This window comes from Silurus meridionalis, chromosome 12 (assembly GCF_014805685.1).
Source record: "Silurus meridionalis isolate SWU-2019-XX chromosome 12, ASM1480568v1, whole genome shotgun sequence".
In the NCBI taxonomy this organism is placed as follows: Eukaryota; Metazoa; Chordata; class Actinopteri; order Siluriformes; family Siluridae; genus Silurus; species Silurus meridionalis.
In genome coordinates this window covers 7,792,103-7,808,729 of record NC_060895.1, presented here as the reverse complement: position 1 = coordinate 7,808,729, position 16,627 = coordinate 7,792,103, and the positions used below count along the sequence as shown (strand labels likewise).

Genomic DNA, 16,627 nt, shown 5'->3' with positions numbered 1-16,627 from the left:
TTGAGCAGTGGAGGGTTAAGGGCCTTGCTCAAGGGCCCAGCAGTGGCAGCTTGGTGGTGCTGGGATTAGAACTCATGACCAGAGTCCAATACCTTAACCACTGGCTAAGTTCTTCTGTTTAAAGATTCAGGAGGCCACTTTGCACTTATGTACTTTAAATGCAGCAGTAATATTTTATAGCCTTCTCCAGATCTGGTCTCTGAGTTCTGCAACCAGTTCCTTTGACCTCATGGCAAGGTTTTTACTCCACTACTTCATTTTCCAGTTTTTAGACATTATATAGACTGTTGTATGGCTCTTATACATGTTCAATCATTGGAATTTACCACTGGTGAACTCCAATGAAAGTGCTGAAGCATCTCAAAATAAGAAATGGATATATATATATATATATATATATATATATATATATATATATATATATATATATATATATATATATATATATAGTGCCGTCTCAAATGGTCTGAGTATGTTTGTCAATGTGAGATTTCTTTTTGTTTAATTGAATTTGCTTTGTTTTGTTAAGTTGTTATAAGTTTGTTTTTTGCTTTATCATTATGGGGTATGGAGTGTAAATTAATAGAAGAAAACCAATGCAGCATTTTAGTATATGACTGCATCATTGAAAATGTGAAAAAAAAACTGGTCTGAATACTTTTTTAATTAATTTTTCATGTAAAAGATAAGACTTTTTACATTTTGTAAACTGGCTATGATGTTGCATTAGGGATCAGTTGATTAATTATAACTATTGTGTTTGTCTCCAAATGAAACCATTTCTTGATGTCACTTTTTGTTGAGAGAGCAAAACTTAAAACACAGCCTGCAGATTTCTACAATTTAAACATTGCCTGCAGATTTCCATTTTGCTTCTAACTGTGTCTTTTTAAAAATATGATAATTACTTCGATATTTTGCCTTTCAAAGCTTTCTTTGACGTTTTTTACTGGTGCCTGAGTCTAAAACAAAGTGTAAGCTTCAAAAAGCAGTTGACTAACAGTAAATTGGGACACCAAATTCTCTGTCCATGCCTGAATTCTCTTTCAGAGCCATGTAGTCACAGAATCATTGACTTCTTTAATGGCATAGCATCAGACTGAAGTCTCAGTGGATTATCTATCTAGTTTTACATTTCCCTCTCTGGTTTTACAATTCCCAGGGCTTAGTGGTTTCTCTTTACACTGTTATAACTGGTATCATACATAAGTTTGATGGTCACAGGTCCTTCAAGAAATATGATCATGCAATTGTTGGTGCATATGAATAACATTTTGAACAAGGTGTTCTCTCCCTTTCATAATCCTGTCTGTATAAAGAGTATGTTTTGGGCTTAAAAATTCCCCTAACTGACCGTAGACTGGATGAATAATGTATTTTCTCACTTTTATTATAATCGTTTAACTATTTTAATCATGTGGCAGATAAAAAACCATACAATTCTTAAATATACACAAGTGGCTTTATTTCTACATGGTGGTTACTATTGACATTTGTGATTACAATAGAAGTCATAGTATGAAATCTAGCAGGTTTTTATGTGCAGATTTAAGCTACTATAAAAACTAAACTGAGATCATTACATGGGCTTTGATGTGTTTTCAATGTAAATGGTGTTTTTAAGAAGCTTTAGTAAATTTACTTATTAAAATGGAATAAAAAAAATGTAGGATGTGATTAACCTGCATAGAAACCATTACAAAGCTTTGACAGTACCATAAACAGTATATACCAGATGTGGACAGAATTGTTGGTACCCTTCATTAACGAAAGAAAAACCCACAATGGTCACTAAAATAATAAACAAATAACAAATAATAAATAAAAATGTACTAAAAATTAACTAATGAAAATCAGATTTTGTTGTTGAATTGTGGTTAAACAGAAGCATTTAACAACTAATGAAATTGGCCTGCACAAAAATTATAGTACCCTTAGAAAAGATTTAAAATAATAATTTGACCATAGGGACATGTTAAAGTGTGCCCTGTAATTAGCATCAAAGGTGCCCTCAAACATTTAATCAGTCAGTCTGCCTATTTAAAGGGTGAAAAGTAGTCACCGTGCTGTGAACATGTGCACCACTGTGCACCACATTGAACATGGACCACAGAACTCTAAGGAGAGATTTGTCTCAGGAAATTAGAAAGAAAATTATCGACAAGCATGTTAAAGGTAGAGGCTATAAGACCATCCCAAGCAGCTTGATGTTCCTGTAATTACAATTGCACATATTATTCAGAAGTTTAAGGTCCACAAGGCTGTAGTCAACCCCCCTGGATGTGGCCACAAGAGCCAAAAACAACATGCAAAGATATTAGAGGTGAACTCCAATGTCAGAGTACATCACTGTTAGATCACACCATCTGTTGCTGTTTAAACCGAAGTGAAATTTAACGGAGGACTCCACTGTTAATCCTCGGAGGGCCGTAACAGATGAATAATTGTTCTGACTTTCTCCAGGGACTTGTCCTGCAGACCTAGCAGTCCAGTGCTTGGACCGGACACAGCTGGTTCAGCTTCTCCTGGTCTGGGGTCTGAAATGGAGAAGAAGCTCCTGCAGGAGCTCCAGCACTGAACCAACCGGACAATGGACTGGGCCAAATTAGTGCTGAGCGCACCATACAGTAAACAGATGCCATACCCTCGACAGGGTATCTGCTGCTTTATTCAACCGGCCTGGGAAAAAAGCTGCTCTCAGGGAGAGGAGCTTCCCCTAGGCCCACAGGAGGATCTGGCGTGCCTGTACAGGGGCATGAGCAGTGGTTGATGTACAAGACCTCGGACTTCGGATCTGATCTGAGACACGACCTGCTTGATGGTCAGCATTTTAAACTGGAGCCTCATTAAAGAGCGGTTCAGCTGACGTAGATCTAGGATGGGACCCGACCCACCGTCCTTTTTGCAAACTATGAAGTACCGGCTATAGAACCTGGACTCTCTGTCTAATGGAGGAACCACCTCTATGGCCTTCTTCCTCAGGAGAGTATCTACTTTCTGTTCCATGACCAGAGCCTGCTTGATTCCCACCAGAGTAGGGCAAAGCCCGTTAAACTGGGGCAGACAAGACCCGAACTGAATCATATATCCTCGCTCTACAGGGAGCTCGATGAAGCTGGCCGTGGCCTGAAACACATTTCGTGGCAGGGTTAATGAACCAGGTCCCTTAGGTGGCTGGAGAGGAATAGGCAATGAGGAAGGCGGTGCTACACGCTCCCCAAGGGCACTTTGGGGATGTAACTCATATGGGAGTACAGGAAGGCACTAGCCATACCTGGGGTAAACTCCAGGAAGGAGGGGGCCAAAGAAAAGGCCTGCAAGTCCCCTGCTCCCTTGATAGAGCAGATGGCTAACAAGAACGCAGACTCTGTCCCGGTGAACTCTCTGCAGAACTCCTGAAAGCAGCATGATGGGGGGAAAGGAATACAGACAAAGCTTCGGCAATGCCTGAGCCATGGCGTCCAGCCCCAGTGGGAACCAGAGGGAACAGTGCAATGTCTCTCGTCTTGAGAGATCCACCTGTGCTCTGCCAAATTACTCCCAAACCTGCTCCAGTATTGTCTGTACGGACCAACACGTGGTGACTTCTGAGGTGTGAGAGGAAATGCTTCAGTGCTAGAAGCACGACCACCATCCCTAGGCAGTTGATGTGCCAGCGTATATGGGGCTCTTTCCACAGACCTTGGGCGGAGTGATCACTCATAATTGCTCCTCACCCCATAAGGGATGCATCCGTCTTTAGCATTAAGCGATGACCGGGGACTCCCAGCATGGGGCCTAGAGATAGAAACCGAGGATCTCCCCAAACATCTAAGGCACGTAGGCATCGCCACGTGTCCATGATGGTGCGAAGGGGGTGCCCCCCTGTGAGAACCCATGTGTCCTGAGCCACCACTAAAGAGAAGGCTGCCCTTCTCTGACCTACCCGACGGCTGTAAGGATGGCCACAATGCGGGCAGGGGAAAGCTGCAAGCGCAAAGTAGTTGAATTCCTTAAGACACTGAGATAGGTGGTTCTCTGTAATAAAGAAGCACATTCTTCCCGGCCTTCGTGTGGGCGAGAACAACATCTTGATGCCGGACCGCCAACTGCTCTGATTGAGCTAGGATTAACCAATTGTCGATGTAGTTGAGGATGCGAATGCCCTGAGACCCCAGGGGAACCAAAGCCACATCCACACATTTTGTGACGGTACAGGGTGAAAAAGCAAGGCCAAACAAAAGAACCCGGTATTGGTATGCTTCGGCCCCGAAAGCAAACTTCAGGAACTTCCTGTGAGGAGGTTGGTTGGATGGATACATGAAAGTACGCATCCTTTAGATCTAACATGATAAACCAGTCCTCGGATCTGATTTGAAGCACAACCTGCTTGAGGTTCAGCATCCTGAACCTGTGAGCGGTTCAGCTGACGTAGATCCAAAATAAGACGCAACACACCGTCCTTTCTGGGAACTATGAAGTACGGGCTGTAGAACCTGGACTCAATATGCGTTTTATACTTTCTGGTCGTGACGTCGCATAACCGGTGACAGCCAGCGTAAAATTTTTTACTGATTACACACATTATTTCAGAACATGAACACTCCCAAATGCGTGTTCCCAAAGCGTTTCGACACAGCTCGAGTTCCTGAAAGGAAACTAAACATTTAAAGTGCCCTTCTATGAGCCCTGATTTAAATCCTATTGTACATTTGTAGTAGGAGCTGAAACATGCAGTCTTGAAAAGGCACCCTTCAAACCAGAGACAGCTGGAGCAGTTTGCTCATGAGAAGTGGGACAAAATATCGTTCAATAGGTGCAGAAGTCTCACTGAAAGTTACAGAAATTGCTTGATTGCAGTGATTGCCTCAAAAGGTTGTGCAATTAAATATTAAGAATACCAACATTTTTGTCCAGGCCAGTTTCATTAGCTTTTTTTTTTTTTTTAAGCAACATCTGATTTTCATCAGTTAATTTTCAGTAAATCTTTATTTATTATAATTTTTGTCAGTTTCAAGTTATTTCAGTGACCATTGTGGGTTTTTCTTTCTTTAATGGAGAGGTATTCACAGTTTTATCTACATCTATATATGAATATATGGGTTACTTTCTTGAAGTATATCTATTTGAGGAGACTTTAACTTCATTACATTTTTACAATTTTGTGAAATCAGTCGTTTCTCTTTTTTTTTTTACAAGTGTATAAAGACTTGTAAAAGTCTTGTAAAACTGGTCAAGCACACAGCAAGCCACCAATCAGGGCAGAGCTCGTGCTTTGTTATGTTTTTTTTATTGCTGCTTAGCGGTATCTATTTGGCACAATCATACAGTTCATCGTCAGTTAAACAGCAAGCAGAACATTTGGAGAAGAATAAATTATGTAAGAATGTCCTGACTCTAACTTGCCACAACACCTGCGCACGATTTATTTAAGTAGTTTAAAATAAGGTATTGGGGTCATTATAATTTTATTAGATATTAATCAGTGTTTGACTAATAAATATCATTATTTTAATAGATTAATGCACTAAGAGTAACATTTAAGTTTTTCACATAAATTAAGTTGATTAAACAAGAGTCTTGTGACAAAATTAATAATAGGAAATTATAGCCATAATAAGCCATAGTACTTTGGATACTTAAGTACATTTAAAGGCAATTACTAAGTATTTTGGCTTAAAAGAGAAGTTTAAAAGGAGCACTTTTACTTTTACTGAAGTAATATTTTACCCATTGTATCTCTACTGAAACATTCATATGAGCAAAATTATTTAATTTAATTTAATATCTTTCACTATGATTTAGTTTTTTTAATATGGTTATTTAATTGTATAACACACAAAGAAACCTAAGCTCCTATCCCTATCCTCTGACGGCTGTGAATAAACAATATTTGTCTTAATACTATCAGCTCCAAAGAACTTGTGAAATTTAAAACGATTCCTTTACACTCAGGCAGGATTAATGAAATCTGAGCACAAGATATCTGAGTTTAATATTGTATTGGCTTCACCAAGAAGTGCATCTTAAAAATGTACACCAGAGATGTGCTAGGAGTGGTAAAACGTTATGTTACTTCTTTGTATGTTTGTGTTAGACAACACCTCTCAGTCTTTTAGCCTGTGGGCTTTTCTCATGTCACTCAGGTCCCAGAACATAATCTGCATTAAACCCAGGTATAGTTGATTATTTATGGCACTGGATTGTATTTTGTATATGTATAATATCATATTTCCTGTATTCATACATGTACATCCTCAGGGGATGATACCTCATTTAGCTTATCATGTAGCTTGTATTGTGTATTATATGATTTATTGATTTATGAAATCTGAAACCTTTCAGATTTTTGAATGTATTTGATGGAGAATAAAATTTTAGTAGTAAACTATACTGAACAAAATTATAAACGCAACACTTTTGTTTTTGCCCCCATTTTACATGAGTTGAACTTAAAGATCTAAGACTTTTTTCTGTGTACACAAAAGGCCTATTTCTTTCAAAAATTCTTCACAAATCTGTCTAAATCTCTGTTAGTGAGCACTTCTTCTTTGCTGAGATAATCCATCCACCTCACAGGTGTGGCATATCAAGATGCAGGTTAGACAGCATGATTATTGCATAGGTGTGCCCTAGGCTGGCCACAATAAAAGGCCACTCTAAAATGTGCAGTTTTACTACCAAAGTCTCTGAAACGTCTCTGGAGACGGCTTATGGTAGAGAAATGAACATTCAATTCACAGGCAACAGCTCTGGTGGACATTCCTGCAGTCAGCATACCAATTGCACACTCCCTCAAAACTTGCAAAATCTGTAGCATTGTGCTTTGTGATAAAATGCCACATTTTAGAGTGGCCTTTTCTTGTGGCCAGCCTAAACCACACCTGTGCAATAATCATGCTGTCTAACCTGCATCTTGATATGCCACACCTGTGAGGTGGATAGATTATCTCGGCAAAGGAGAAGTGCTCACTAACACAGATTTAGACAGATTTGTGAAGAATATTTGAGAAAAATAGGCCTTTTGTGTACACAGAAAAAAGTCTTAGATCTTTAAGTTCAACTCATGAAAAATGGGGCAAAAACAAAAGTGTTGCGTTTATAATTTTGCCCAGTATAGGTCTCAAAAACAGAAATACTACATCATAATTTATATGCATTCCTCATTTTGGGTAATTCATGTATTCCTCAAAATCACCAAAGTAATTAATAAGAAAATTAAGAGAGCTTTCAAAAGCTTTTGTTTAGTTTAAAGAAGCTATAGTATTCAGCATGCTGGACAATTGGGTTTGTTTGAAACATAAGAATATCAATCAAGTTTAAAGGAATTCATATGCCTACTGAACCATGGTGGTACAGTGGTTAGCATTTCCTTGAGGTTCCTTTCCATTGTAAAATATTGATGCTGCTCTATATTGCCTGTAGAATGAGTATGCAAACATGTATGTGTAGGCTACTTGATCTGATAATCCCATCATGGGAATTCTCCTAAAACAGGCTTTAGATCAAATACAGCCATGACCAGGATAAGCGGTTACTAAAGAAAGAAAGAGCCTGTGGTCTCAAACATACTGTCTATACTGTGGATTAGGTACACATGTGGCTGACGGAATGACTAGATCAATTCTGAAAAGTACTTTACAAAGCATCTCAACTGCTCAGATTCATCTAAATGCAAGTAGTTCAAAGGATAGCATTGAGCATGGAAGATGGACAATATTAACCAAACTATAAAACAATTGAACGCTATGGAATTTTCTACGGTGAAAAATTTTGATTAGGTAGTAAACAGGCAATCTAAATTCCACTGGAGATATATATACATGCATACAGTATACAAACACATTATAACACTTACTGAAGACAAGGTATGTGGTCCAAGAAGCAACATCAAAAATAATTAATTATGAAATACATACATATTAATTACAATTGGTCATTTAAAATCAATAAGATGTCACAAAACCAAACCAATGCCCTTTATTTTACTTATAAATTACTAAGACAGTTTGCTCCATGTCAAAACCTAACAGCAGAGTACTATAGTTCTTTGATTGCTAGCAACTTACAGTAGGTTCGTGGAGCATTATTTCTTTGCTAATAGTCACTTTATCTTTGAATTTCTGTAGCTCTGTACTTTATGTCAGGAATACTGAATATGAGGCATAAGTACACCCTGAATGTCCCAGGACACTATGTACACACATTCACACCTACCCAATACTCCTACCGTCATGTTTTTGGGAGGTGAGCGGAAAGCGGATAACCTGGAGGAAACCCAGGTGGACACAGGATGGAAAACTGAGCTCAGGATCAATCCAGAGACCCTGTAGCTAAAAGGCAGGAACATTACCCACCCTCCTTGTAGTTTAGTTGTGAAGAAAACATGAGCCATACTGTATGGTATACAGCATTGGTGGGTGGGGTGATATGTGTGTTTGTTTGTGTGTGTGTGTTGGGGGATTTCTTTAGAATTATACACCCCCCTGTTCATACTTATCTAGACTTTTGATACTATATAAAGGGTTGCTTCATGCATAGTTTTCTCAGGACTAAACAAGGTATGGTATACTGCCTTTTTGAACTGAATTTATTGTAATGCAATATATCATAATCAATTTATTTATTCAGTCAAACATCCTTAATACGAATCATTGATTTTTTTCAACATTGCAACATTGTAACATTTTCATGCTAAGTAACTGTATATTTGGTAGAACTTTGTATTCTATGATTTAGAAGAAACTGTGTTTATTTGCAAATACTTGACAATAAAATTGCATCATTTTTTTACATAGTCATTTCTTCAGGATCATCAGTAAGGATGCTTTGCTTGCTGTGCGTCACAGTGCTGACCCTGGTCCTGCAACCAGTACTTTCCCTCTATAACTGCACCTCTATTTATGAGAGGGTGCCAAGTGAGTCTGTAACTTATGAGTTCTGATATTATTTGTCATGTCTCGCATGTTACCAGAAAGTAATTGTCTGTCTGTAAACTTAGATAATGATGACCTAAGGGTGCACTGTGGGGTAAACTCTATCAACCTGGAGGTTAACCTTTGCACAGCACAGTGGGCTGGCTTTGACCCTATGGGCCTGGCCCTGAATGGCATGCACAATAATACCCAGTGCAAAGGTACTATAGACACAAGTGTGGACCCTCCTGTCATCCGGTACCAATTAGCTGTCAATGACAGTCAGGGCAACTTGTGTCGGCAGTCACTTCAGGTAAGCAGTGTACATTAAAAATTTTATTTTATTTTACAAATTAAATAATAATATGGTCTGGGATTCTTTGTGTTTCCTGGTGCTCAGATTGTAAACGAGGTTCCCAGTGCCTCTGGACCTTTCAGCCAGTTCTCCACCATCCAGTCAGTCATCATCACCAGCTACATTGATACCCCAACCTCCTCATCAGGGGTTGTCAGCTACTCCACTGACCTCTTCTATCATTTCACTTGCCGTTACCCTCTGGAATACCTCATTAACAACACTGAGATAGTGGCGTAAGTCTCAAACCCAATTATTTTCTTGTTGCTTGTTTTACTAGTAAAGGACAAAAGTACAGTAAACAAAAGATTTTACACACTTGCCCTCAATCTAAAAATGAGCGACGTGACTGAAAATGCCATTCTTTTTTATTTCCAGGTCATCGGTCTCAGTGGCCACGAATGACAAAAATGGAAGCTTTATTGATACTCTCAGCATGAGCGTGTACAATGTGAGTCATCTTACAAGTTTCATTTTAAAGTCTTTAAAATATGTTTTAAATTTTGATACGATAATCCAATCTTTTCTTAGGATACTACATTTTCCTACCAATTGGTGGTTCCACCTAGTGGGCTACAACTGCGCACAAAGGTCTACGTAGAGGCCAAAGCAGTTAATCTTTCGGGGAAGTAAGAGCACTGCGCTATAAGTGTAAACTATAAAAACTTTACAGATTTGTTCATTTATTTTGGAGAAAATTATTCATTTTTTTTTTTTGTGTTTTATTTCTCATAGCTTTAATCTTCTCATGGACCACTGCTTTGCAACTCCATCACCTTACACCACCAACAACAGCGAGCAATTTGACTTTTTCACTGTGTGAGAAATACAGCTTCTGTCCGTAACTCGTGATTGAGTAAATCGATTTACTGCTTATTACATCCTGCCTGTTCCTCCATAGATGTAACTCTGACTCCCGGACATCTATCCTGAGCAACGGAGTCTCCAAAATCGGCAGGTTCTCCTTCGAGGCGTTTCGTTTCGTGGAGCATCGCAACCAAGACAAGTCCAGCATCTTCATTCATTGCATTTTGAGACTCTGTGAGCCTGATAAATGCCTGAACATTATCAATGTAAGCGTATAGTTTACCTTGGTTAATTGATATTTTAGATCATATAGATGGGGTGTGCAAGTTACATTAGATTGTGTACTTATACAGGCTTGCAACGGCAGAAAAAAGCGAGCTGTAGAAGCGGTGCCTGGACAAGCCACCACGACTACAGTGTCAATGGGGCCACTTTATACAGCTGCCCTAAGTAAGTTTGCAAGCTCCACAATTATATTTCTGCAAAGAATATTTATTTAGTTTATAATAATAGCTAAGAATGTCCATTTTGATTTTTTCAGCTGCAGAGCCAACTGCTTCTGCATATGGTAAGATGTTTTAGGTTTATACTGAGAATTTGCTCTCATATATTGATCTAATATTTTTTATTATGTGGTGTTCCAATGCTATAAAACTTTGCTAGTAGGGAAATAAATAAATATTTTTTCCATATAACAGTCCCAGTACCAATGCATTTATCCACTTTTTAATGTACACACATAACACAATACATGCCTTTCGACACTGTACCTACAAATATAAACCAAAAAATGTAGGCATTTATAAACGTAAAAAACTTTTCGGAATATTAGATTAATTTATCCCCTAATATGTGTTCAATTCATTAATGTTTCTGATACCCAGAAAAGCAGCTTCTATATCATGATACTCCCATCACCCTGCTTCACTGTGGGTATGGTGTTCTTGGGATCAAATATTCCAACTCTTCTTTCTCTAAACATGATGAGCAGATGTATTTTAAAATAATTGTATTTTTGTTTGAATTTACACAAAGAATATTATTCAAAAAGAGTCTAATTTGTCTAATTTTTCATGTGGACATTTTAGACACATATCACAGTACTTTCTTTTTAGAAAATTAGGTTTGTGTGACGTGTAGGAACAGACTTGATTGTGGTGCAGTTCATTGTTCTCTCTGTAACTGATGCTCCTGCTTCTTTCTGGTCATCCTACAAGTGTGACTGCCAGTATTTCTTTTACCTTCCTTATCATTAGACAGAGAGCACATTGAGAGATCTTACATGGAAAATACTTTTAAACATAGATAGATAGATAGATAGATAGATAGATAGATAGATAGATAGATAGATAGATAGATAGATAGATAGATAGATAGATAGATAGATAGATAGATATGGATACAATCTAATATAAATTTTCCTTAACAATAACATTTATCAGCCTTTCTTTGGACAGTTTGAATGTTTTTTAAAACCTACAAATGTTTCACACACCCCTTTTTACTTTAATGCAAATTCTTTTAATTATTTATTAACCCCCTTCATGTTCTTAATTTATAAATGGTTCATAATTGAAATAAATTTGGTTCATAATGTGCTATTTAAATCAATTTGACTTGACTTTTTCATTCAGCAGGAGACAACGGACAGTCCAATAAAAGTCCGAATAACATGGCTGGGATGGTGGTCGGGGCGATATTTGCCTCTGCTGGTGCACTGCTGCTCGTTCTCGCTGGATGGTTTGTGCTGAAGAAGGTTTGGTAGGATGGTGACGTACTTTACGTTTTCAAATGAAGGAGCCAACAGCCGGTCAGCTGCTCTGCGCATAATCAGTCAAATCCGATTTACATGATTAGCTTAGTATATCATAGCACTTTAATGAAGCACAAAATGTGCTCGTGTATGTTAAAAAAATCCACACAATTAAATATTTTTATAAATGCATGAAGGAACTCCAAGATCATTAACGATATTTTTATATAGTGCTTAAGATGTTTTTCTTTTTTAAAACATTTTCAAATAATTCTTGTTTGTAAATACACCATTTTGTGCTTTAGATAACTTTAAGATATTTAGATAATGATATATATTAAAAAAAGGTTTTATTATTGCACTTGAAGATATAGTCAGATATGAATCTATATTTAAATAATTTTATTTACTTGTATGTCCATTATGGGTTTAATACAATTGTACATGATTTTGATCCTAAAAAGAATTGATTTAATATTATCCAAATTTTGTTGGTTTATATTCAAGAACACAATGAACAATGGATGATATATACTCTTTAATCGTTCAATGTATGTGCATTTATTTGAAAAATAGAACATTTTAGATACTGATTACACAAAGCTAAATAAACCTGCATCTGAAAAAAGGTCCATTGGTGTTTATTTGAAAAACTAAAAGCAATTTCTCCTTTTCTGTATAAAAAGTTGTCTTCTACAAAAAAAGACAATAATTCACACTGTACAGTCTCACTACTATTTACATGAAAGAGGTCAATCATAATAAGGATGGAGAGGGAAAGGTGTGTCTCTAGTTGATAGTGTGGACAATGTCCTGGAGTAATGCGTTTAGTCTGGTGGAGAAGTCATCTTGTACAGAGTCTATGTTTACATGACTTAATGGCTCACCTTTACTCTGCTTTTCCTCAAACATGGATATTTGCTGCACTATATCAGCAATAAATTTATGGTTCTGTCTTGAAGAACCTTCACAGAACTGGTCCACTTTGGAAACCATTTCAGCTCCTGGGGGTGCTGATGAGATGAGGAGTGTTACTAATGAGACTTTTAGTGCTGCCATTTTGCCCTGTACTTCCAAACTGAATGAGAGGATCTCTTGGCCCAGCCTGGCTGTCACTTCCTCCCAAAGGTCCTTCCTACTGCTGTCTTTGTCCTCCTCAACTGCCTCAAATGCCTTTGTTTTAAAGTCCTCAAAAGCAGAGGTCCTTCTTTTATGACTTGCATCCATAGCTTGACTGATTTTCTCAATTTTGTCTTGGTAGAGCAAAGGTCCTTCGGATTGAACCTCTTGGATGTTCATCATGAGATCACCGCAGAGTTGATGAGTGTTGGATTCGAGAGCCATTTCGAGGTTCTTGGTAAAGGGGGACAGGAGCTCCTGGACGTTGGTTGGGGTGGCCTGGGGGTGGTTGGGGTAAGGAGAAAACCTTTGACGAAGATCCAGAAGTTCCTGTCTCAAGCGAGCCCGTAGACGGACTGACTCCTGGCTAAGTTTGTGCCTGAGCTCCGCTGCCATGGGGTTCAGTGAGTCCAGGGAGTAAAGGTCACTGCTTACCACGTGACTCTTCCACATTCCACTGCAACAAAATTGATTTGTTGTTTTTAGACCCGGCCTATACCAATATTTACCATGATATAAAAAAATCTAAAATATATTAGCAAAGAACTCACTCATATTGCTTGGCAGCACCTTTTTTATCAATGGCCAGGTTTGTGTTTTCATCCTGAATACTCCAAAATCCTTCACGAATGCCAGGATCTTGATAAACAGGAAATGCTACATGGTAGACAAAGTGCAAAAAGGATGAGTTTGATCGTTAGAGTAATATATTGAATTAATAAAACGGTACATTATAGATTATAAAAGATACAAACCTATACAAGCCCCAAGTGTTACAGCAACTATCATGTATAGAAGCATGTTTTTTTTTCTTTTTTTTTTTTCTTTAAAGAAAATGTTTGTATTCACTTTGTAATAAAGGAGAGACAAAGTGAATTATTGATGATCAGAATCTTCGAGACGTAACAGCTCAAGTCAGGATATCGTGAATGCGATTGTGTCCGGTTCTTCCCTTATAGTAAGGGTCTGTAAAGTACACTTCGCAATTCCGTCTTTTAAAGCAATCTCTTATCAGAGACCTTCCTGCACTCTGCCTGTGTCAACAGATACCACGTGGAGGGTCAGTATGATAGCAGAGTTCTGCGAGCTGTGGCAGGGGTCCCTTTGATTGGCTGTCTCAAAGCTGAAATGTTCTGGATAAATCTTCTTCAAAATAATCTTAGTGTCGTCATGAGCAAGGTCAGGAATGACGCACCGTCAGGTGTCAGGTGAGGTCAATGCTACTTTTTATGGTTTACATAGTGATGATTTAACTAAATATTGATGTCAAGCTTGCCCATAAACCAAAATACCTGGCAGGAGAAAAATTGACAAAATATTAGCAGAACTCTTAATAAGGCAGAAGAATGTCCCAGAAAGTCCCAGAAAATACTTTTACTTATCGATGTTGACTGCAGTATTTGATATGTAGAGAACAAATGCTCGATTTGTTTGTATCCTGCCTAGAAAGGTGCTGTTTTTTTATTTGTCCTCTGGAAAGTATCTAGCAAAATAAAAGTAGGGGGTCAAAGTAGATGGAAGTTTTGACAGCCAAACAAACAAGCGTCCATCTTCACATCTTTACAGGTGCAGCCCATAGAAGGTTACACTGACAAAACATCGACAATTATGAAATAAATCTGTATTTACTAAAGAACACAATTCCAGTAAGAGTGGGTGGAACTGGTCTCGGTCTGGTCATCGATTATTTTCTTTTGGCAAACAATTTGAACATGTTTAATGTTTTTATTCTGTCCCTGTTTGGCCTTGAAGTCCTTAAAGCAACAAGTCCATTCATGCAACAAAGAGTGCACACGGTACATTAAACGGTAAACAAATAAAGTTGGACTTTCTAGAAAATACCTAACGAATAAAAAACACAATCATTTTAGACATAAAAACTGATGACTCTCTTATTCAACCTTGTACTTATTCTCTCCAACAGTGTCACTTCAAATATTATGCAATATTGATTTTCTTTATTGATTTTTTGTTTTTTTATCAAGAAGATAAAAGAAAATGAATGATTATGGTCATGGTACACACACAATGCACATCATCAGGACATATAAGAATGAATTAATAAATGTCATAAATAAATGTAATATAGGAAATAATATTTAATAGAATGCTGAACACACTGTAAACAAACAATTATATCACATAAACTATCAAATCAGTATTATTATCTCGATAAAGAAAGGATGTATTACCCCGATGCAAATAAGATTAACTTAATTAAACCGAAATGTCAGTCGGGGGGGTTTGTATAGAGCTTTTATGCAGTACGGGAAATTTCAACTAGCAACAATTTAATACATTAATACTATTACTTATTATTGGTTAAAGCAAAGTTAAATTGCCTGTGAAAATATATTTGAGTTTTGTATCCTATTAATAATAGAAATTACCAACAAGGCAAGTAAGCATAAGCCTCTGCAAAACTCCTTTGAAAGTCAAGTCAAGTCAAGAAGTGTTTGTGATTTCAACATGTATATCTGACGAAGTACACAGTGAAATGAGACAACGTTCCTTCAGGACCTTGGTGTTACATCACACAACATAGAGCTACATAACAAAACACAGAGTTAAGGACTAAAGTAAGTGTCCTCTGTGCATCGTGTGCAACCGAGTGCAAACAGTGTAGACAAAAAACAGCACAGACAGACAACACAAGAGAGTGTGGGACAGATACACCAAACACAAAAATAGTGCCGAGCAGTAAACCTACTGTATAATATGACTAAACAGTAATGTGCAAAAGAGGATTAAATCAAGGGTGTACTTGTAAACATATACACAATGTTGTGCGAAAACAGCAAGATCAGCAGTCGAGAGGTGCAAAACATATTGCAAACAGTATAATATGATTAAATATAAATATAATTTGGGTGGTGGAATGGATTGAGATGAATAATGAGTGTGTGTTGAATTCAGGTTGTACAGTTCAGTAGCACACAGTTGAGTAAAAGTGTGTGTTTCTACAGTTCAGTTCTATGTATTGAGGAGCCTGATGAGGGAAAAAACTGTTGCACAGTCTGGATGTAAAGCTGAATGCTTTGGAACCTCTTTCCTGATGGTAGGAGAGTAAAAGGTCATCAATCAAAGGTCCTATAAAAAAAAAACTTAATTTATTATTGACCAAAGATTGATATAAAGTAAAAGCTCATATCATTTGCAAGAGGAAAATAGAGATTTATTACAAGTCAAAAAGTCTGCAGAAAGTTCAAGCAGATCTGGAAAACACACACACACACACACACACACACACACACACACACACACACACACACACACAGTATAAACACACAAGCACAAATGAATGAACAGAGTAAAACTGCTGCAAGGCAGAAATCATCACCATTCAGCACATTCCTCTGTAAGGTTGACACCTGCTTCTTCCTGAAACCTGGGAAGTCAGTCTAGCATATCTTTTTTCAAGCTTTAGCTCATTTTGTGTAACAAGACAGCACAACACACCTGGAGGAACGCACTATCCATCCTATTGCACATCCTTAAGCCACTTGTGATTGGCCAGTGTTGCTGTGCCTGAACAACAAAAGGGAGGATGTGATCCCTCCCTTCTAGGGCAAGGCCAGTTTGGCTGTGCCAACGTCGGACCTTGAGTTTGTGATCTTTAAACAAGAGTACAAAAGACCTTCTGTTGTGTGTCCTAAAAAAGTACATGTATTGTACCTTTACAACTTTACTTTCCAAATG

At 37.7% G+C, this 16,627-nt stretch overlaps 2 protein-coding genes across 2 annotated transcripts in view; one reads left to right on the top strand and one right to left on the bottom strand.

Moving 5' to 3' along the window:
* LOC124394507 (zona pellucida-like domain-containing protein 1) overlaps positions 1–11,967 on the top strand; it is a 52,301-nt gene extending 40,334 nt beyond the window's left edge. Inside the window, exons 2-11 of the mRNA XM_046862778.1 lie at positions 8,778–8,897; positions 8,981–9,207; positions 9,295–9,485; positions 9,628–9,700; positions 9,781–9,878; positions 9,985–10,068; positions 10,151–10,322; positions 10,410–10,506; positions 10,598–10,624; positions 11,691–11,967. Of these exons, the coding sequence (XP_046718734.1) occupies positions 8,804–8,897; positions 8,981–9,207; positions 9,295–9,485; positions 9,628–9,700; positions 9,781–9,878; positions 9,985–10,068; positions 10,151–10,322; positions 10,410–10,506; positions 10,598–10,624; positions 11,691–11,821 (1,194 nt within the window). The 5' untranslated portion in view covers positions 8,778–8,803 and the 3' untranslated portion in view covers positions 11,822–11,967. The remainder of the gene's footprint in view (positions 1–8,777; positions 8,898–8,980; positions 9,208–9,294; positions 9,486–9,627; positions 9,701–9,780; positions 9,879–9,984; positions 10,069–10,150; positions 10,323–10,409; positions 10,507–10,597; positions 10,625–11,690) is intronic.
* Positions 11,968–12,332: 365 nt separating this feature from the next.
* Positions 12,333–13,912, bottom strand: zgc:162608 (uncharacterized protein LOC100037332 homolog). Its single transcript, XM_046862787.1, has 3 exons — positions 13,684–13,912; positions 13,480–13,585; positions 12,333–13,385 (listed from the first exon to the last, which is right to left on the bottom strand). The coding sequence occupies exons 1-3, from the start codon at positions 13,727–13,729 to the stop codon at positions 12,599–12,601; spliced, it is 939 nt and encodes a 312-aa protein (XP_046718743.1). The 5' UTR covers positions 13,730–13,912; the 3' UTR covers positions 12,333–12,598.
* Positions 13,913–16,627: the final 2,715 nt, after the last annotated feature.